Below are 22,737 nucleotides of genomic sequence, written 5' to 3' on the forward strand. Positions count from 1 at the left end.
ATAATATCTTGTGGGTGGAAGAGAGGACAAGATGCTCCCAGTGTTTTACAGTGACCCTAAGCAGAGACAAATTTAAATCTCAAGCTGCTGCTGCTGCGAAGACTTACACACATGCACACATGATGTGCAAGTACGCACGGGGTTTTCATTTAAATCTCGGCTTTGCTTAACTCACCAAACAAGAAATGTGGTCTGTGGCTGTGTGTTGAACATGATAAAGGTTTCAGTTAAAGTAGAAGGAACAATACCCGCCCAGCATCCAGCAGCTGTCTGTGTTGGCTTCGTCGTACGAAGTCTAGAGAGGATATAGAGAGGCAGAAACGGGCAGCTGGTGCTTTTGTGGTGTTTTTGGTAGCATATAGTTACAATGTCAACCTTCAAATATGACAGTTAGGAATACAGTTATAACGGATATTAGTTTAGGATCGCCGTCAGTTCTTTCGTTTCACAGCACCAAATGAGTACCTTGGTTGACCTTTACATATGCTGCTGCTTGGTTTAGAGTTGGACTGATTATCTAAACTAAAGTCCAAGATGAAGCCATCTTGTTCAGCAGCTCCCTTTTCCTGCAGTTCTTCAGTCCATCTGTCCCACTAACAGCCTTTTAATTGAGAGTCCTCCCCAGTCTGATGCTGGCCATTGCTGACTGTCAGTGTTTATACAATTGGGCTGGGACAGGGACTGTGAGCCAAGCAAAACATCCATGAAACATCAAGCCTCGAGCTAAACAAAACCCAGCAGTGAGACGCACACACTTGAGCCAGATAGGGGCTGGAAATGATGCGTTCTGATTGCATCTAGGTTAAGTTGTTGACCACAGTGGTAACGCGACAGCTGGGAGAGAGTTGACTATTGTTTCGGGTCTAATTGCTGAAGCCTTGTCGGGATTTTCCTCGCCTTGCTGTTTAGCTGTTAAGTTTTCTTGTGATTTATGAAGCCCAACGCACACTCCTCTGTCCTTTTGCTCACAATCGTCGTCTTTAGTTGCGAGCCAAAGAGGAAACCCTGGCGAGACACTAGCATGGTGACTAATGTTGTGTATCTGGCCGGGCCTCAGATAACACAGCCTCCTCCCCCGGCCTGCTGTGACAAATATGTGCGAGTGTAGCGGTGGGATCTGGGCCTAAGCTCGTCCCTGACCCAGCACAGGCCAGACACAGGTTAAACCACGGTCAAATACAATCCAGAGCCACAGAAGCGGAGTTGCAAGTACGTGAGCATCTTAAAGAAGTCTGATGATTTTGTCTTTCTCATTTCCTCTGACAAGCCACACGCACAGGCCAACTCACATCTTGATCTTGTTTTTGATGGCCATCCTTGACACATCCGTCTGCTGCCTCTCACTCTGTAGTCTTTTATCTCATTGTGCGCAATCAGCTTTGATGCAGTCACATGACAAACATTTCTTCTGTTTCACTCCTCTTACATGTTCCAAACTGAACGCGTAACAATGCACAAATTAATACAGAGAAATAACAGGCACTGTGCGTCCCCTCCCTTCCTTTTTCTCCCGTCAGTGCCTCCTCAGTCGAGAGGGGCTTGCTGCTTTAATGCTTCTTAATGCTGTTGTCTGCTTAATGGGCCAGATATGAGAGGTACTGCTAGCCAGCGTAATAAGTCAGTGATTAGAGGGCGCCTTGTCACAGCAGCAGCCCTGCAGACAGTGGCACGCTCTAATTGCTGTATTAGACGCCCCTTAAGTATCTTGTCAGCTGTCAGACCCCAGCTCGTAAACAGCAGAGGTGCATTTGATATTTCCATTTGTTTGTTTCCATCTTCTGCTGTTAGCGGTGCCGCGCAGAGAGGTAATTAGAAAAAGGCCTGTGCTGTGTGACATCATCGTGCTAAATTTGGCTGCTCTAAATTAGATTTTTGTGAGGAGAGTTTCATAGTTTATGCAGGAAACTCTTCTGTGGCAAAAGCAGAATAAACTGAAGTGCAATTAAGCCAAAGAATGTACTCAAAAATTAAGATGAAGTGTGTACAACATAACAGGACCACAAAATGATCTGCTTGACTATGTCTATAAAATAGTCAAGCATGCTCGGGAAAGTGTAAAGCAATAATTCAAACTTGAAAAGTCAGAACCTTAAAAAAATATAAATCAGTCGTCAAGGATGTTGCTTATTGAGTTTCCACTGATGAAATCTTTTTAGCTCTGAACATAATTGGGGGTCTGACTGTTAAGAAAGCACTTCAGTAGCACTTTTCTTACATTTAACTGTAATCATTGGTTCAACACCAGTTGAACAGGATATCAATTTAACTAGATAAGAATGTATTAAAGAAAAAATATTCCCCTGAAATATAACAATAATTTCAATATTTTACAAGTCTTGTAGGCCTGTAGGTGGTTCAGTAGTGTAGTCGTTTACACCTTCACCTAACACGACACCAACCTTTTGGGGCTGCGTCAGAAAGGGACTCTGACATAAACAGGTGGATCAAACTGTGCTACGCACTGTGTCGACCCTTTGTGAATAAGGGAGTAGTCTTGTAATCTAGGCTGCAGGGAACTTATATGTTGGCAACATGGGAATTTGATTAGGAAGTAAAAGGGCTGTAAGTGGCTACATGAACATGGATGTTGCTACAAAGTTGTTACATTAAATCAGGAATTTTATGGACTTTATGAACTATTCAAAACATACCACTGAAGAATTCTGACTCCTTTTTTGTCTGTCTATCTGAAAGGTCACGCATTTGACCCTAACTACCTCTGAATGTTTATGAGCTCCTACGTCTGGTTAGTATGTGTCCTTGACTAAAGGAACACTGAACTTGTTTAATGCGCACTGCTCTGGATTAGAACGTCAGCTCAGTGCTTAACTTTTGCTCCGACTGACACACGGCGTGTAATCCTCGCACACTGCGAGGATTGCCATCCCTGCACCTGGAGAGCTTAAAAATGGTGTGAAGTCAAATAATCTCTGTCTCCTGCCTCATTTGGTGTCAAACTGTGAGGTGACATGGTTAGAAGTGGTGTAATTTTGTGTTTAATCTTGGATTAGCCCGTGTTCATTTTGACACCTCCAGTAACTAATCTGGTTTACAACACCTCAGGGCAAGCAAAGGGGGGGATTCTGATAGATTTTATGGTCCCTTAGTTGATTGTGAGTGAGGCGAGTTTTATATCTTGAATTGCAGGATATTGGTCTAATCCGCAGACGGGGTGAATGTTACTTGCAAAGCAAAGAGCAGAAAAATTCTGTCTTTTGCAGCTCGTGCGCTGACCTCAGCTGTGTGACGCAAAGGCTGATCTGCGCCTCTAATCCTCGTCTATCTGAAAGTGCTGATTGCTTCTGATATTGTGAAATATAGGCTGGTGGCGCAGAGATGGACTCCAACCTACGACCCTTTGTTTCCACGACTGTGTCACAAAACTGTCCCACCATTACCTTGTAAAAATTACACTGAGACAGTATGAGATAACATATTCAGTGCAGACAATAAATTCATAAAGTTTAGTGTGCTGATAAGTAAAGTTTGGTCTATGAACAAGCAGTTAGCTTTATATTGTCTTCCTCTTTTTTTTTTGTCTCTGACAGACACCCACAGGTTTGTCTGCATTTTGATCTGACAAGCTTCTGCATCATTTGAAATTCCCCGTCAGAGTAAATACGCAGCAGCTCGCTGCAGTCCCTTTGTACCCTCCAGCCAATGTGCCGCATTAAGCACACCTGACATATTTTCTTTGCAATACTTTTAATTACAGATTTTTCTTCTTATCATTTTAAAGAAAGAACACATAGGAAGAATATCCTCTGCATTTCGGCACAGACCCGCCGCCATACTGAATGTAAAATATTTTATTCTATTTATATTAACTTGTAAACTCTGTAAATATAAAATGTGCAGAATTTGTGAAGCAGTGAGAAGATTTCTGATCCGCACTTGCAGTTCAATGGACCAATTGTGTTTGTGCAAGTTTTGCTTCTTTCCCGTCATCGTGTAATGAGTCTGAGAGAGCAAACGAGGTAATGCATTTCCCACAATGAAATCTCAAAACTATTAGACTATCGCATAATGATTATTTAGCCCTTAATCATTATTATTATTATAATTGTTACTTTTTTTATGCATCACCAGCATAAACAGTGACTGCCTTATGGAGTAGGAAGCTATAAACTTGCACAAAACAGCCAACATTACATTAAAGTAAAAAAAAAATAAAATAAAATAAAATACATATTTGATTAAAAACAAAGAAAACTTTGGATGTCATGAGTGGTTTTTTTCCCCATAAGACATTTTGCTGCACTGATCCTCCTACAGCTTTTGATTCCCCTCAGGCAGTTTAGGTTGGTGTTAGGATCTTTATTCATCATTTCATATAGATAATGTAAAAAAATGTCTGATAAACACAAGGCTGACAATTCCTATTAAAGATTCTTATTTCTAATTAATTTTTTTGCCTTCTTGCTCCTCGTTTCCTCTCTTCTTGCTTCCCCGTGCCAGCCTGACATTTACAGCTTGCAGCTGTTGTACTCTTCTGGGTGAAGTTGCATTCATTTATACATTTTTTGTGAGATTGAACAATCAGACTCATATATGTGATCAAGTGAACACCTTTAAAATCTAACAGGACATTGTCTTGTCCGTTTTGTTTTGTTTTTTATGGGGAGGTTAAGCCTCAGAAGACGATGTGTTGCACTGCACTGAGTCGGCCTTGTCAAGTCTGGACACTTAACCTCTCCCTACTAAAAGCTTTCCGGGGTCAGACTAAGTGCAACTCCAGTGTTGAGTAATGGAGCCTCAGTCAAAACAAGTTACATTTCTATGTTTTCAGGAAGCAAAGCCCTTTGTTGGGTCACGTGATCTCAGGATTCTTACTATATGCGGAGAGGCGGAGTCGCACTATGGAATCAAAAAGTAGTTGGATATGTAGGATCCGGTCTTTATCTTGCTGTTGTCACATTTTAAAGAAACAGTCAAAGCATTATGTTCAGTATGTGATGAGCTTTGAGTTTTTGCTGACCTGCAGCAGTCTTCTTAAAATGCTTTCCTTTTTTTTCAGTTCACGGCTGTTAGCTGAAAGCTGCTCTCTGTTAGTCTTGCTCCATTATCTCTCCTTTTTACCCAAACTGTAATTGATTTGGATTTCTTCTTTTCTTGTGTGTTTCCACAGGCCATTCGCTGCACACTGGTGAACTGCACGTGTGAGTGTTTCCAGCCAGGGAAGATTCACCTACGAACATGTGACCAGTGCAAACATGGCTGGGTAGCTCATGGTGAGTAAATCACATGACCATAAATCATTAAGGCTGTTGTTGTATCTACCAAAATTAGTTATTGAAATAATGAATAGATTCAACCTTTAGGGTTTTCATAAAACTACTTTATGTTTCTATATAGCTGGGCTCTATATAGAAATTATTACAGTACAACTAATATTATCTGTGTTCTGTTAACTTCAGTCTTTCTGTAGCTTTGAATGTACTAAAATCCAAATGATTTTTGGTAATTTTCCACAGTAAGAGTAACTTTGCAGTTCGTTTGCTTCTGTTTTTTTTGTTTGTTTGTTTTTTTTGCTTTCAAAGCCTTGTTTTTGCATCTTAGATCAAAAAAAAAGAAAGAAAAACTCTACAGCCGCAAGAGAGAGTAGCAAGAGACCACACCTTATGAGTTTTTCAAGCGGGTAAAAGAAAAAGGGAGAGGAGGCAAGAAAGTACAAAGAGAAGAAGGAGGGTGTGTGGGGGGGGGGGGGGGTGAAGATAAAAGAAAACACCTGTTTGGCTTGCGTCCGCAGAAGCGCAGGCCATGGGCCCTTCAGCAGATCGCACAGGACCCCATTGACTATTTTTTTAATCTCTCCCTCTGAACTGTCAAGCACCCATCTCTCCTCTCCCCCACTTTTCATTTCATGTCGGCATTGGCAGGGACTCTGACAAGTAGTTCTTCATTTTTTATTATGTTCGTGTCTGGCTGTGCTGTGTTGTCAGGCAAAGCCCTCGTCAGCAGGAAAAAAAAAGAAAAAAAAACGTCCCAGGATCAGAGAGAGACCCAACCAGGTGTCACCCAGACAGGCGGGGAAAGAGGGGTGGGAGAAGGAGGGGGGTTAGGAAAGAGAGAGGGACTGAGAAAGAGGAGATAAAGAGTTCACCAGGTGTCACCCAGACAGGGAGCAGGAAGAGGTGAGTGAGCCAGCAACAGTGGGGGTATTGACAAACCTATACTGTAACTTGTACTGACTGTTAACCTTTACGAGCTGCGGTGACAGAGAGCAACTTTTTGCCCCCATTTCTGCCCCTCAGGGGAGGGCAACCAAAAGGCTGTCGCAGGTTATTGCTGAAATTTGCTGGTAGCTGCATGTAGATGCAGGGCTCCTCAGCATGTTTTTCTTTAGTAGACAGTAGACATTTATTATTATGTAATACCAACAATTCATATAGTCTGCTTTTTCTTCGTAATACTTCCATTAATATGAAAAAACAGCATAAAAAGTCAATGCAAAATTTTATTTGCCAGACATTTATGAATATGTCTTGCAAAAACAAAACAAAACAGGATAACCGCTGACTTAATTATGTCCCCCCTGCTTCTTGTCATCTTTAAATGTCCAACACAATAGAAAGAAATCCTATGTTACCCTTTAACCCCTATGACATGCACCCAGTAACCATGCAATTTTGGCTTCGTCGCTTCTGAATAATAATAAATGAGCCAAAAGGTGTTAAGGTTAGAGGCAAAACGTGGTGAAACTGGGGTGACACATCAAGACAAAAGAGGCAAATAAAAATAAAGGTGCAAGGGCAGCGTAAATGTGAAAGAGCCAGACATTATAGATTAAATGGAATAAATGGCTGATAATAGCGTTAATGTCACTGCTTTTATCTGATAGATATGTTATTATCAGCAAGTGCTGACTACGCAGTAGCCTAAGAGGAAAGATTTGAGATGGGAGAGAAACTTGATAGTCATTAACTGTGCATGTGTGTGTGTGCATGTGTGTGTGTGCATGTGTGTGTGTCTGTGTGCGTGTGTGTGTGCATTTTCTTTTCTTTCTCCCTTACTCCGCCGGGTCGCTCATGCAGCTCTGGACAAGCTCAGCACCCAGCATCTCTACCACCCGACCCAGGTGGAGATCGTTCAGTCCAATGTAGTGTTTGACATCAGTAGCCTGATGCTGTACGGCACCCAGGCGGTACCTGTCAGGCTCAAGATCCTTCTCGACCGCCTTTTCTCCGTGCTCAAGCAGGAGGAGGTGCTGCACATCCTGCATGGCTTGGGCTGGACCCTCCGAGACTACGTCAGGGGCTACATACTGCAGGTCAGTGATCGGCTTATATGCTATAGTGCCACACACAAAGCATTCATATGGATTTAGTGTAAAGTCCAGATACTATATATTAGTATTTACTCTCCTCTTACACACCGATTTGTCCTTGCAAAAGGTTTCTATTTGCCTACAACTTTCCACAATGTTTTTTAAAGTGGCTCTTATCATCCGTGGTGATCATTACCATCAGTTCCAAATCTGTCTAAGATTTTCCCTGACATTGCAGTTATTTTCAATTCTAGTGAACAAAAGCACAGCTTTGACAATCTCGGCCACTTCAGTCCCATTGTCCATCCATTTTCTTCCCATTTTCCCTGCTGTTACCTTCTACTTCAGTGTGCCCCCTTTTTCCTGCTCTGTCAACAATATGCCCCTCTTCTTGAAAAATGGAAGGGATTATTTTTAGGGAGGCAAAAAGAAAAAGAAAATAAAATGTAGAGAAAAATGTCACGCCATCAAGCTATAAAACCGCTGTAGCACGTTTCCTCTCTCTATCCATCCCTCCCTTCACCCTCCCCTCCCAGATAATTGCAGTCAGACACATTTCTCAATCAAAGGTACAGAGGTTTTGGTGTTGAAACCCAAACCAAAGTGTTCCTGAATAAATTAGTTAAGAGCAAGTGAACATGTGCATGTGGTTAGCTGTGTGTCTGTGTGTACGTATGTGTGCACATGCATATATGGTTTGGTCTTCCAAGAGTGTAAGTGGAACAGCATGATCAGGACAAAGTGGTTTGTATGTGGAAACAGCCTCTGTGTGTAACGAGCTCACCAGTTCAGTTAGTTTCTTTAGGACACACACAAATACACATCCGGCAGTCTTACGATACTCCCAATCTGTACATTACAGGAAGGACGTACAGCCTGGCAATATTATGATAATAAAATAAAACGAAATCTAATAGAATAATTTTGATTTTTTTAAAACTAAAAAACATGTTTATTGACTGTCATATTTAATACAAAATAAACACCAGCACCTGTACTAGTTATTATTTTTCTAAAGTAAGTCAGTTTTCATTTATATTGAGAATTGACCCTATTAAATAATATAAACAAGCATCAAAGTGCCACATTTGAGAAGCTAAAAAAAACAACAACTAGATTTTTGAGATGTATGTTCCATTGAATAACAGCAATTAAGTGATTTTTTTTTGCGGCTGCGTCAGCTTGAAAATCCTCTCGTGCTTTTTCATTGTTCAAACCCGACGTTTTCCCTGAGAAACGTGACTCAATGCGTTAAGTCTGCAGTGTGAGAAAGCCTTGCATTGAGCAACCACTGGAGCGCTGGTGCTTCCCATAGTTGTAGCCTCTGTGTTTTTATCAGCTGGTTCTAATAGTCAGCTGGTGGGAGCACTGTTGCTCAACTGCTCAGCCTCATGTCACGCTACTGACTAAATCCTCTAGATCTCCTCAGAAGGGCTTCAAAGGGGCCGCGGCCACAGAGAAGCAGCCAGTCACTTAAGGACAGTAAGTAGTCATTGTACGGCCCTATTAGCCCGTAAGTAGCTATGAAATTCAATCATCTTCACCGAGCCTCCGGGCGACGCCTTATGTCAGGGGCGTGTTTCCCACCGCTGCATCGCACTAAATGAGAGATAAAAATGAGAAGAACTTTATTGCAGATGATAGATAATAAGTTGTCTTTTTTTTATACTCGTGTCAGGGGACATTATTCGATGATAAATTACTTTAGCGTAATCCTGGCAGTCTGGCTTTCAAAGGGTTGCTTGTACTGATGTAGGATTTGAACAAAGGTGCTGAGGCCACAGGAGTAACGAAATTAATTTTTATTTCAATAAGATATGATATAAATTACTGCCATTACCAAGAAGATACGTGCATGATTTCGGAACTAGTATGATGTAACGAAGCCTCTCGTCAACGCACATTTTACAGCGTGTTTGAAGGTCGTCAGCAGTGGACTGTTTTTTATTTTTAAACTTGCTTATTCTGCATTTATTATTTCCAGTAGGAACTGACGATTGTCCCAGTAGGTTATGATCACAGCGAGCGAGCCAAACACCTACATACCTTACGCACAGTATACATTGATGTACAAAAATAAACATTAGCAATCATTCATGTGTTGTTCATTCATATCAGAAGCATCGGTGGACGTTCTTATGCAGAAGCATCGATGCTTCTGCATAAGAACGTTTGGGTTAACTATCGTGATTACAGCCTCTCAAATCAAGACTTGATTACCCTGCAGGGCAGACTCGTTTACTTTACAGTAAAGGAATATTATAAATAGCATTTAATTTCAACTTAACTGTATAAATAAACTTTAAGGTCTCAGCCATTCAGTTTATTTAAACTCTATATTTTACCCACGATAAAAACTCAGCAGCTTATCAAATGGTGGTTTTTTTTCTTTCTTTTTATTTTTTTTATAGGCTGACATTGAATAACCTTAAAATGTCTGTGGAATCATCAAAATTGGAGCTAAGAGGTTTTCCACCAGAGAGTGATGACTGATAGTTATGCACGTGTGCCTGTGGTGTTTTTTTTTTTTTTTGGTTTTTTTTACCCTGCTGCTTTCCCTGCGATTTCTCCCATATCCCCCTGATTTCAGGTTCAATCCAAGGCAATATGTGAACAACACAGACACATTTAATGGTTGCCAGGATCTTTTTTTTTGCCCTTCATCTTGGCAGGACTTCTACCTTGTCCACTGCTCAGGCCTTCGTGCTTTTCTCCCTCCGTCCTCCCCCCTCTCCCATGGTTGCTTCCAGACAGACCCTCGGCCAATGTGCACCAGATGCCCCCACCCCTCCAAGACAACCACCACCGCCGCCGCCCCATCCCGCAGCCTGTCACTGCTCACTCCTCTGTTCGATACCGACAGATGGAATTGCTATCAGCGCTGGCTTCTCTCTGTCTCAGCCTCTGTCTCCCACACTCCCTGCTGTCTATTTTGTCTTCTTCTTTCTTATCCCGTAGCAAGTAAAAAAACAAGTAAAGAGAGGGAGAGAGACTGAGTGGAAATAGAGAGAGAGATAGAGCCTTTGCAGCCAACATGTGGGCTGAAGCCCAGGGTTTTCCTGAGCGACATTTTCAGTAATGTTCTGTCCTTGTAGAACATTGGGCTGCCTCCGCTTTTATGAGATGTGGTTTTCCTGACTCCACACAGCTTCCAGGAGACCCAGATGGAACCGCTAACAACCACCACCGCCACACAACCACACACACTCTATACACACACACACACACACACACACACACACACACACACACACACACACACACACACAAACAGCCTTACCCTAATTGCACGCACACTCAGAGGAATGCTTATTCAAACTATCGCACACACATACAGCCACAAAATCACACTCATCCACCCAAAAGGCTCTCCAACATGGGGCTTTGTTTCAGTGGCAGACGTCCATGCACGAGGATGTGTTTAATGTAAATTATGCTGTAAAACATCTTCAATTTTTTTCTATTATTATTATTATTATTATTATTATTATTATTATTATTATTATTATTACTCACTTGGTAAATATGTTGCTTCCCCAGTGAGTCTTCACATCGAAGTTAGGTGTAGATTTTTGGGAGAAAACAAACAAACAAAAAAAGAACTGTAATGTTGTACATGTGTACTTACACATGTGGAATATGGGATGTAATTACATGGATTAGGGTGCAACAGTGTTTGTGTAAGGCAGGAAACCATTTCCAGTTGCAGGTGGGTACCGAGGCCTCAGTGAAGGTACCACTCTACTTCTCTATAGTGGTTTAGAAAGGTATTTACTGAGTTAGAGTCACATTTCAAAATTTCTGTCTCCTTTTTTCTTGCCTTTCTCCCACTCCACTCCCCCTCCCGTCTTCTGTCTCTCACTCTGTCAACTGTGAAGGTCACCATATCTCTTGATCCTCGCCTGAGAAACTTCCATTTTAGGTAGTCAGGCTGTGCACAACAACATTTTTTGGACACAATCCCCTTCTCCATTCTCCTCCATACGGCACACTTGTAACCCCCATTTTCCTCCTGTCCTCCTGTCCTCCTCTCCACCCTCCATCACCTCCAAATGCCCCCCTCCCACCCCCTCTCAGAACCTGTTTTCTGTTATCACAACTTAATGCCTCACCCTGGGAGATGGACGGGGGAGAAAGCATTCTCCTAAGGTGGAAATTCTTATGTTCATATGGTTATGATTTGGTGGGGAGGTCAGGCTCGATTTTTGCTGGAAGGCTTATGGTTGGCTCTGTGCTGGCCGTACTGGGCTCCAGACACTTCAAAGACAGCCGGTGTACTGAATCAAGGTGATTCTTACCCCCTTTGTATGCACACACACACAGACACACACTTGTCCTCCCTAGGGCTCTTAAGGGTGTCTTCTTCCTTCTTATTCTCAATCACTCACCTCTTAGTAAGCTAGAGATAAAAGGATGTGATTTCAGATAAGAGGATCAGCCAGAGAAAGGTAGATCAGCATTATCAGTAAGGCATTAAACCCCCACCATTTGATAACACAGCCAATTTTGCATGTTGAAAAATACTTTTCAACAAGAAACGTCCAGTCCGACACGCACCATGTGATAATACGCAATCGAAAAATTATGCAATGTTTGCAGAATCTGTAAACCTTTAAACTGTCCCTTTTCTCACAGCTTGAAGAGCTCGCAGCCAGCTCCTTATACAAGACCTGCCCATGCCAAATCCTCAGTCCCTCACTCTTGAATCCTTAGCCCGAGCCCTCAAATGAATTCAAGCTGGAGAAGAAAGGTTATGAGCAGGTTACATTGTATGCAGGAATTTGGGAAATAATTCCTCTTATATTGGATTTGGAAGGTAGTCTGAATTTTACCATAGATTCAACAAGGCCTCACAAGCTGCTGCACAAATTCAGAGGGAAAAAAATATGATATATAATGATATGAAACCAGTTTTACACAGTTTAAGCCCATTTGACTGTGTCATGCAGTGAAGGTAGAAAAACAAGTATATTCTAGTGTTTCGTGTAGTGTGTCGTCTTTAATCTGGCTGACTGAACGTGTTGGATTGCTTGCATTTTAAAATATTTTCTGCGCATGTCTTTGTTTTGGCAGAATATTAGGGATATATTCTCTGTATTTTTGCAGTGTGTCACGACAGAAAGGAGTTACCTGTAAGAATGACCTCAGTTGTGCCATGACATGACTCACTCACTGACCTGACATCATTTTTCAAGCAATTACACCACATTACAAAAATCCCATCAATTACATGTTGTTGGCCATATGTAGACTTTTTTAACTAAAGCAGGGTGATCCAGTATGTAATCAAATTCATAAATCAGGTATATTCAATGTCCAAATATGCGAGTGACGCATGTGTTTGAGTGTGCATGTCTGAGGAGATGGATCTAAAGGAATCTGATTGGGAAGGCAACATGCTGTGCAGGGCAAACATTGCAAGGGAAAATGATATGCTTAGCATACATGGTCAGGTCTAGGGGCTCCAATGGGATCCCAGTTGGGGTTTTTATCAAACCACACTCACAGGCACACACACGCACAAACACACACATACACACAAGGTATATCCCTCTCAAATCCCCATGATCAGCCTGACTTCAAAGTCTAGTAGCCAATGCTACAGCTTTATCTGAGACGCTGGTTTGATTCCCTGGCTCCATCTCTTCCCATGGACCCCACTCTAACACACACACACCCTCCTTTCTACGAACTTTCAGCCTCTCTCTGAGAAAAGTAGCTATCGCTGTCCACTTGTCTCAAAGTGGAGAAAAGGGGCCACCGGTGCTTTTCTTCTTCCCTCCTAAGTTCCACCCGCATGTCATAATTAGAATAAAAAAGGAATATTCTGCCTATATTAATGGGCGCCCTCTTTCTCTTTATCCCCTCTGAACACATCGTTCCTCCTCCTCGGCGGTTTCATGTGATATGCGCTACACTGATCAGTGTAATGGGATCTCTGGTTCTCTCGCAGCGCATTTGCCTTTCTCTTTTTACCCAGTGTCCATGTCCCAGGAAACTTCCCTCAATAGGTCCTCGCTGGAAGCCGAAGCATCCCAGGAGAGACTTCCATAGTCATCCATATGCCCTAATTGAAACTGGGGATCTACCAGGCTGTTATCAGGAATTTTTATTTACCTCAGCCAGCCTCTGTCCTCTTTACTTTTCAAAGGAGCCCATGTTATAATTACCTCCTCAAACAGAATCCCCCCTCTTTCTGTCAGCATCCCTCGCTGCATAGATCCTTTTCATAAGTTATAATATCCTGTCTTGCCTGCATTGGAAGGAGGAAATGGCTTCTGAATTCTGAAGTAGCTTTTCAGGGGGCTGGGGATGGCTTGTTGTTGCAGAGGGAAATTGAATTTTACTTCAAGGTCAGCGACACTAATGACGGTGTGGGAAGGTGTTGATCCCGTGTAGCACTGGTTTGTCTAGCAGCATCCCACTGTATCGATCCACATGAGATATTCCAGTCCTGCATTGATTGTCACACTGAATTGTTTAGGGAGTGCTGTGAAAATTACTTGTGTAGAATAAGCACTGACTGGGGACTTTTGTGGACAGAAAAATAGAGATTTCAGACTAAACAGCACCAACAGAAGTAGAAGAAGAAGTACAATAACGGCAATAATGGAAATACATAAATTCTCAAATGATGAGAAACTATGATTTATCTGACGGTTCGTATGGCAGCTCAAAGTGTAAATGCCCCTTTAGAGGCCGAAATGTTTACAAATTCTCACATCATACAAGTTTCCCAGAGAGTGAGAATTTTAACCAATCACTTTCATTTGCCTGCATTTTATATGCAAGATGGTTAGTTATGGGTAAATGCCCCACGGTGTGAGTGAATGTGTGTCACTTCCCCCACAAATGGAAACATTTAGACACTGAAGTGTGTCCTGAGGTGAGAGATGTAGAAGCTCTCACTCATAAAGTAGCGGGGAGGCGGCTTGTGGAGGAAATGAGCTAGGCAGACTGGTGGAGGGAAAGGAGTGTGACACACACATCGGAGGACCTCACACACACACACACACACACGCCGGTGAACCACACACTGGAGAGTACTGTAGTTGTCCTTTGCACCATTTCTATCACCGTTTCATTTTTCACCAGTGGCCCCAGCTGTGTTTGACTTCCTGTATTTTCTACGTGATGCTGTGGTGTCGTTGGCAGAGAGGACACAGCTTGCACTGTACCGCTGTGTTGTGCGGCACTGGTTAAAATGTTAACTGACCCCATCGTGAACCGACACCAGTGGTGAGACACCTGTGGAAGTTTGCCGCCGAATACAAAATAATGTGTGATGGTTTGCTGAAACAGAACAGACCTACTTGAGTTTAGACTTAAGTGACTGGTTTGTGCATTTTTGTAGGTCAGCACCTCACCAGCGTATTGTAAAGCCCTAATCCTTTCACTCTTTCTCCCTTTCTCTCTGATGCGTTTTGCCTGAGTGCCTTTATTAAGCAGGATGACCTGTCATGCAGGTGTGAGGAGAAGGCGATGACTCCCGTGCCCACCCCACATCCTCATTCTCTCTTCCTCCCTCTGCTACTGGTCTAAAGAAAGACACTGCCTCTCCAGCACCAATTGGTCTGGCTTCACTTCACATGAGACAGGAGAGGAGAAGTGGACAAAGGGTTTGAGGAAGGGTAGGGGAAGGAGGGGTTGGGGCTAGAGTGATGCTTCAGTGTGAGGGCAAATCTGTGCACTTCACTTTTAAGGAAGAAACTTTAAAGTCGAATTCCATCATAGGTCAATCCGTTTGTTTGCTTTTTGTTGTTAATGGTGATTGATATTAGCATGCATTTGAAGCTTAAAGACATTTTTTTCTGTTTATTTATTTCTTTTTATTCCCAGCAATGCCAATAAACAATCAGCACATTAAGTGGCGAGCAAATGGAATCAATTCATCCAGTTTTGCGCAGATGAGTGCAGAAAACGAGGCGTGAAGCAGCTGCTCTCTGTGTTTGGAGTCCCTAATTAGGAGCCCATTACAAAGCATCTCAGCATGGTGCTACCCTGATTGTTTATTAGAATTTCACTAAGGTGAAGGCGAGTGAGAGAGAGAGAAAAGGCGACTAATAATAGTAATAAATGGCTAATAAATGTATACCTAACAGAGAGCGAGAGACACACACACACGCAGCCTTGGTGAATGCCAGCCCCTGGGCTGCCTACAAAACTACTCTTGTAAAAAGTGAGGGAAAAAAAATTAAAATCTCTTGCAGCACTGTGAATATGCTTGGCTCAGTCCTCTTAAAGTCTGTCTTATTAAATGGGTAAGTGGCTGAGTGCTGGGACCACCAAGTGAGCTGTGCTGTCACTGGCACACTGCTCTCTGTGGGCTGAGTGCTGCAGACACAGACAGGATATGATACAGGGTCACCAAAAATACTGGCTTTAATCACGATGATACATCAGTTCCTGGCCCTCACAGCTCGCCAGTGGCAAGTCTTTTCTAGTTCTGGATTTAAAAAAAAAATATATATATACATATATATATGTATATATATATATATATATACATATATATATATATATATATATATATACATACATACACATATACATATACACACACACACACATATATTTTGGTTAAAGATGCACATCTAAGGTACTGGCTCCCACAACTCTGGCTTGAAAGTGTGCACATTGGAAGGTAAAGGTTCTAATCAACAAAGACAACTGGGCTCTGAGAAGAGGGAGGATCAATAGACTGCTACAGGTGACTGACCTCAGTGAGCACAGACACACGCATGCCAGATCACCCAAAAAAACCCAAAAACATTATTCAGGCGTAGGCACCAGTGAGTTCTTGTGGTTTGCGCTCCTCTGTGTTTTTCTGCCTAATCTTTTGCTCTGTGTGAGTGTGTGTGTGTGTGAGTGTGTGCACTCTCAAATCCACCAATATTACTCTCTCATCTTCAAGATCCAAGGCTCAGTGCCAGGTGGTGCTTTGGTGCCAGGCACTGCCTTATCACCTTCCCCCAGTACACATACACACACACTTACATTCTTACTTAAATGTGCACTTTAAACAAGCATGTTGCAAGAGTTTGTGCACGGGCACTCACACACACTTGGACATGATGATCTGCCCTTTACATAAACAAAGATAAGAGCAGGAACGCTCGGTGCAAGGCCCCAAGAGGCACAAAGCTATTACTGGGAGACCACAGTCGCGTGGCTGTGTGCATGTGTGTGCAGTTATGTTTGTGTTTATGTATGGCCAGTTGCAGAGTACAGCAGCTCAGTTTTGCGTCCCACCGCCATTCGCCAGTGCTGCGGCACTAACCACTGCTAACTTTGTGATGGGAGACAGTGGTAGACGGAGGTGTTAATCTTCTCTTTGAGTTGCTGTCAAGATCTTTGCCACCAGCCGACAATATAATCACAGCAAGACGGTGAAAAATGTGCCAAAGGGGTCTGACAATTTGACAATGACTTTGTCAGCAGCAGTGCTTCGCATTAGTGATTGAATCACACCTTTGTCTAGCAGCAAGGCCTACTTAGGTATGGGGTGTGCTTTCTACATCTTGATCCCTGACAAAAATCCAGCCCGTTGAGGTGACACAGTACAAAGCGTTTTTACTACTTTGCCAAGCTGACAAACCTAATTACTGTGGTAAAGTTCCAGGGATCAGTCCTAGATCAAGTCTCCTTAGTACCGTGAGCTGCACACCCAGTGTCCCTCAGGAAAGGCATATCTCAAGATTCCACTGATTTACAGGATTCCTAAGCTTAAACTTGAGCATGTCACTGAAATTCCCATAGCTTTAACTTTACAGGTTTAGCTGTTACAGGGTAGGAAATGTCTGGTTTGCTTTTTGAGTTAGGCAAAATCTCTTTTGTCTATTTGTTATGCAGACTGCTGTAAAGGTTGAGGACCTCCGAGACTTAAATGTTTGTATCAAGGATATCTTATCGGATATGAAAAAAAGCATATTAATGGCCTTTTTTTCCAACACAGTATGATTTGAGAGCTAAAAATAGACAGTTCCAGGCACCGTTTCTGGCTGAGCGTCAGAAGCTCACCCTTGTGCAGCAGTGGAATGAATTCCTCGGTATTATGACCACATCAGTTGCTTCAGCTCTTTGAAATAAATGCAGCACATAGTCCCTTTTTTTTTTTTTGCTGTTATCAGAGCGTCAGCCCAGCCACCTTCTCCCTTTATGGTCATGTTTTGCTAATCTTGCTACTGGCCTGCATGTTTTAAGTTGAAACAGGTGTTGCAGTTAGAACACAATCTTGTATTATTGCAAGCACCTCAGCGCATACTCCTACAAAAGCTGTGTTTTCTTTGCAGATTCCTTTCTTGGCCATGACGCCGGCACCTTGTTTCAGATGAGTTAGAGACTGAAAGAAAGGGGAACATTAAAGTTGGTTTGATATGGGTGACATTTTATATATCGACTTGCTAGGGGTTAGATATACTCGTCAGTGCTCCAGAAAGCATCCATGTGCTCACACTAAACCAGTCAAGACTAAAGTCACGTCCAGTGTGAGTCACAGCTCATCATTTCTTTCTTTCTTTCTTTTTCCCCTCTATCCGCTGTGTGCGTGTTAGCAGGTAGGTGAGTGTTACTGTCTGCCTTAAAATCAAAGAGATATAAAGTAGCCTAAAAATCAATCTGGCACAAGACCCAGCGAAGGTTTCGGCTTTGGTCCCCTCAGCCACCCTCCTCTCTCTTGCCTTTTCTTCCATTTTTATGTCTTAGGATAGAGAGATTAAAGGGAGGGCATGTCTCAACCCTGAAGAACTACCATCAGTCAAAGATGAGCAGTGCCAAGCTCCTCTCTGTCTCCTCTTTCTCTGTCTCTCTATCTGTTGAATACACAGCTTCCCCTGGCGCTCTTTGGCCCCTCTCTTCATCCATAGCCCACTCGCACACACATCACACCCATGATTTACTGTCATAAACTCTCATCTGTGTGCCTTTATGCATGGATGTGAGTCAGTCTGTGTGCATGTGTGTGTACATATGTGATCTTTGCATGGCAGCAGCCACATCAAATACACTAAAGAAGCACTCCTCTGAGACATTACCCCATCCATTCACATCCCCCCACAGTGATTCCAATGCAGCAAAAAAAAATAAAATAAATAAAAGTCAAACATTTCAAAACCTGAAAAAAATAATAAATAAAAGAAAAGGCAGACTACATCTGGCACAATGTCTGCACTTAAGTTTTCCAAGTATGTGTCTGGGGAGGAGATCTAGTGGGACGGAGCCCGAGTCGGCTTGGAAGCAGTAGAAACGGATGTCACACTGGAAATTTATATAGTGCGGTTCAGGGAGCAACGGCTGTAAATTGACAAGTGATGCTTGTGAGCAGCGTTACCCGTCTGCTTTCTTTTCTCTCATCTTCTATCTTTTTCCACCCATCTTTTCTTCTTTTAGTGTAGCTGTTACCTTTTTACATCTGTGCACGCCCTGAGTATTATTGTTAACCGGTGAGAGACAAAAACACACCAAAAGGGTAAAGGGGGGCTGGGCTCTGTGCATAGCCGTGGGGGAAAATTACCTGTATTCCCAGCGTGATATGAAGTCATGACAGACAAAGGCACATCTGAAGCAATCATCTGATCAGTGTCACTCTTATGTCTTTTAGAGATGATCAGAGTGTGAAAAGACGGGAGCTGTAATACAACAATATGAAAACAAAGTCGCCATGGGAACCTGAAAATGTCAGAAAAAATGGGCTTTAAAAAAATCTGATCAGCTTTAACTACAATTCCTCTTATTTCCTTCTGGAAATTGTTTAATGTGGCCTACACTCTGAGTGTGTGTATGCATCTGTGAACCGGCACGTGTGTATACATCTGTGCTGATGTTTGATCGTGTCATTCTACTGTATAAATGTCGCTAATGGCAGCACTCTTCTTCAATAATGCAAGACCTTTTCTCTGTCCCTCCTCCACATCGCATCATGTTTGGAGTGACAGCCAGCATCCCCTTTCCGCTTAGGCCAACTAAACGCGCAGTAACAATTAGAAGACTAGAACACGGCCAGAGGATATTACACTGAAACAGATATACAAATAGAAGAAACACAACTTACAAATTTGTAGTAATTTGTCAAATTAAGAATTTTGGGGGGGAAGAGGGGGAGTGAGTTAAACAAGAGCCTCAAGACAAAGACCAGTCATGTTGTTGTGATTCACCAAATTAAAGATTTGATTTGGCCAACATTTTATTCTTCCCTTCCTGAGAGAATAACCATACATTACACTACAAAAAAAAAGTCATTTCAAAATAAAACTCCTTAGTTTTTATAGAGCTTTACAACGTAAAAGCACAGGTCTGAACATTTGTCTTACTAAAATAAAAAATATCCTGGTCACAAAATAACAGACACAAACAAAACACTAACATAAAAGTGTTCTAATAGTACACAATGTGTTGCAGGAGTTTGAGGAGGACCGCAAAGCTGCAGTTAGCCAAGTTCTCCACAGTTTGACAGTTACAGATTTCAAATGAACATTTTATTAACTGAAAATAATTTTATATTTTCAAATATAAATATCCACGAAAATCTTTCTGTGAGCAGCAGTCTTCCTGGTCACACTGCCTTATGGTGCGAGCCTGGAAAATGTTCAGCCACAGCATCTGGTAGATTGTGATTTTCATTCACTAACAACGACACACACCAATTGAGAACAGACAATGCCAAGACGACCGTGCAGCTCTGCTTTGCTTTGGGAAACATGCTGTCACATCTTGGCCTTCCAGAGAAAGAAAAAAAATGGGCAGAAGCATCACCTGGGCGCAGACACGCGACCTCTCTCGCAGTTGCTCCCGTGCGCACGCACGTGAAATGTCACAGGCCTGAACGTCAGTGCGGGTGCCAAGAGGATGATGCCCCCTCAGGGTGACAGCTTGATAAGAAGACTGAATTATACTGTAGCACCCGTGCAGCATGACATGAGTTACTTGCCACCCCTACCTTCTCTCTTCCGCTCTCTCTCTCTCACCCCTCTCATTAACCTCCAGTCTGATTGCCCCCAGGACTCCCTCGTGCTAATTAGAGGGGGAAATATGTCTACGATGCATGCGCTCCTGTACAAACGCGAGCGCACAGTTTTGCGCAGCTGACAGAAAGGCTGCTGTAAAGTGTAGGTGTGAGAATCAAAGGCTCGTCTGCTATTGTTTCATGTATGTTCTGAAAGTGTTGGCAACCGCAGGGTTAACCCCAGCAGGTGACGGTTAGCAGCACTGTTGATCCCCCTTTTTTCTCTTTTTACACAGACAGCCTTCATCTCTGGAGTGCTCACTTCTTGATTTAGCTGCGCTTGTCTCAACATGACACAATTAGGGATGAAAGGGATATGAAACTGTGAATTGATCATTTTCACCCTGTCAGTCGCTCTCATTACAAAGGCCATTGCTACAGTACAAACAATTTAATAACAGTTTTTGATGACTAACTCAAATAAGATCTGCAAATTAAACGCACTCGGAAAACATATAATTAACGTAATTCCTGCATGTTTTAATGAGGATTGACCTGTGGTGGTGAGATACTCAGTAGGACGCAGATTATCTGATGGCTGGGGGAATCACTTCACACACACACACAGACAAAGGCTCACACAATGACTGTTCCCAGCTCCTTGGCGAATTAAAGCCTATTGACAGAGCGGCAGTGCGGCGTCCTCCGGCGCAGACGTTTCTAATAGCACTTTGACATCTCCATTTAGGAGTCCTTTTGTGTCCTAGGGAGCAATTTATGAATAACGAAAGGGCCTATTTTCTTCTTTTGTTTTACATGCTGTTAGGGACAAGCATGAGCTGACACAAACATGTTTTGGGAGTTGTACAGCAAATAGCCATTTGTACCTGGACTGGAGCTGGGGACAACTGGGGAAGGAATAAAAGAGTGGCCGGTATGGACCGAGAGAGGCGCGGGGGAGTGCGTGGAGTGGCCGGGTAAAAGGGAGGGTATATAAGAGCACTTGAGTGCCAGCATAGATGTAGTCACTTCTCCCTGTGGACAAAAACAGGCCCCTCTGCACCATGGCATGATTTTTCACTTTAGCAGGCAGCACTCAGTACTCCTCCTTCAGTCCTCCTCTTCTTTCTCCTCTTCTCTCAGTCCCTGCGTGCTTCAATGATTCCATCATTCCCTTTCATTCACTCTTGACTACAAGGGGCACAAGTGCGTGCTCTTGCACACACACACACACAAACACACTTTGACCCATTTGCCCCCCCACCCGCCTTGGGTAGTAAATAATTCCATTGTGAGGGCCATTAGCGAGTATATCAAGGGTTAAGAGGGGAAATGCACAGGCAGTCAGATGGGCGATTAGACAATAAGAAGATGAAATGTCTACTATTGTTGTGTTGCTTATTGTTTCACAGAGCTCACATTAGACCTGTGGCTAATTCATAAGCTTAATGTCCTTTTGTCTGCCCTTTTTTTTTTTTGGTCAGCTACATGCTGCAATGATGAAGACATTTACACACACGCGTACACAGACACATACACACATTGTTTTGTAGTGCGACCTTATTCGCATATGGCAGCCGGTTTCTGCCAAAATCTAATGATCAACAGACCTGCTTCAAATCACCATGTAGAATTCAACATCCCTTCAGACTAAAGGAAACGTAAGCTCCAATTGTGTAAAGCACAGAGGACGGAGCCAAAACATGTCATCTGTCCTCCTGCGTTCCTGCGGCAAAACCATGCTGTTTCTGCGTTCCCGCACGAGGATGAGGGCTTACAACAACGCCATGTTAGTCAAAGACTGCACCTTACATGGCTACACCACAGTCTTTAAAAGTGACATAGCCCTTAAAGAATTAGTGTCACCAAGCCAGAAACCTCACTACAAAGACTGAGTCTGAACCCTACGGTGATTCTTAATTGTGTGTAGATGTGTGCTAGCGCATGACCCGCGTGTTTGTGTTTCTGTATCGCAGAAACGGCCTGCAGTGAATCCTATGCACATGAACTTGTAGACACACTAACTGGTCCTCTGAGCCTTTAGTTCAGCCACTGTCAGAGGGATCCTTGTATTTTTCCACAGGCATGTCAGAGGATTACACAGTCCCTCTGCTGTTTCACTGACCTCCCCCTTACACACACACACACACACACATCAAAGCAGCCCAGCGTATAGTGCCCAGCACTGAGGCACACTTGCCCATTCACTCAGCAGGCCGCTGGCACACACTCCACATCTGCCTGCAGGGATTGCCAATGGCAAGTATGGCCTCTGTGAGTGCATGTGTGTATAATGTGAGTTTGCTTACAAGGAAAACACAACATATGCTTTTTGTCTGGCGCATGTGTGAGAAGAGAGTGTTTACAACTAGTGATGCGACACATTTTGTGCAAGGAAGTGGAAGTGGAAAAAAAAAAGAAAAGAGGAAAAACCCCCAACTTTCTTTTGTTTTTTTCAAAGTGTCATATTGTAGCCATTTCAGCCGAACAAACAAACAAAAAAGAAGGCCTCAGTTTCTATTTCGTTGTA

At 42.8% G+C, this 22,737-nt stretch overlaps 1 protein-coding gene across 5 annotated transcripts in view; it reads left to right on the forward strand.

Moving 5' to 3' along the window:
* Positions 1-22,737, forward strand: part of bnc2 (basonuclin zinc finger protein 2) — a 168,506-nt gene that overhangs the window by 119,470 nt on the left and 26,299 nt on the right. For all 5 annotated transcript variants that reach the window (XM_087841726.1, XM_006787077.3, XM_006787078.3 and 2 more), the window contains 2 exons: positions 5,129-5,231; positions 7,035-7,270. In XM_087841726.1, the coding sequence (XP_087697852.1) occupies positions 5,129-5,231; positions 7,035-7,270 (339 nt within the window). The remainder of the gene's footprint in view (positions 1-5,128; positions 5,232-7,034; positions 7,271-22,737) is intronic.

The sequence above is a fragment of the Neolamprologus brichardi genome, chromosome 6 (genome assembly GCF_056152115.1).
Source record: "Neolamprologus brichardi isolate AB-2024 chromosome 6, ASM5615211v1, whole genome shotgun sequence".
NCBI lineage: Eukaryota > Metazoa > Chordata > Actinopteri > Cichliformes > Cichlidae > Neolamprologus > Neolamprologus brichardi.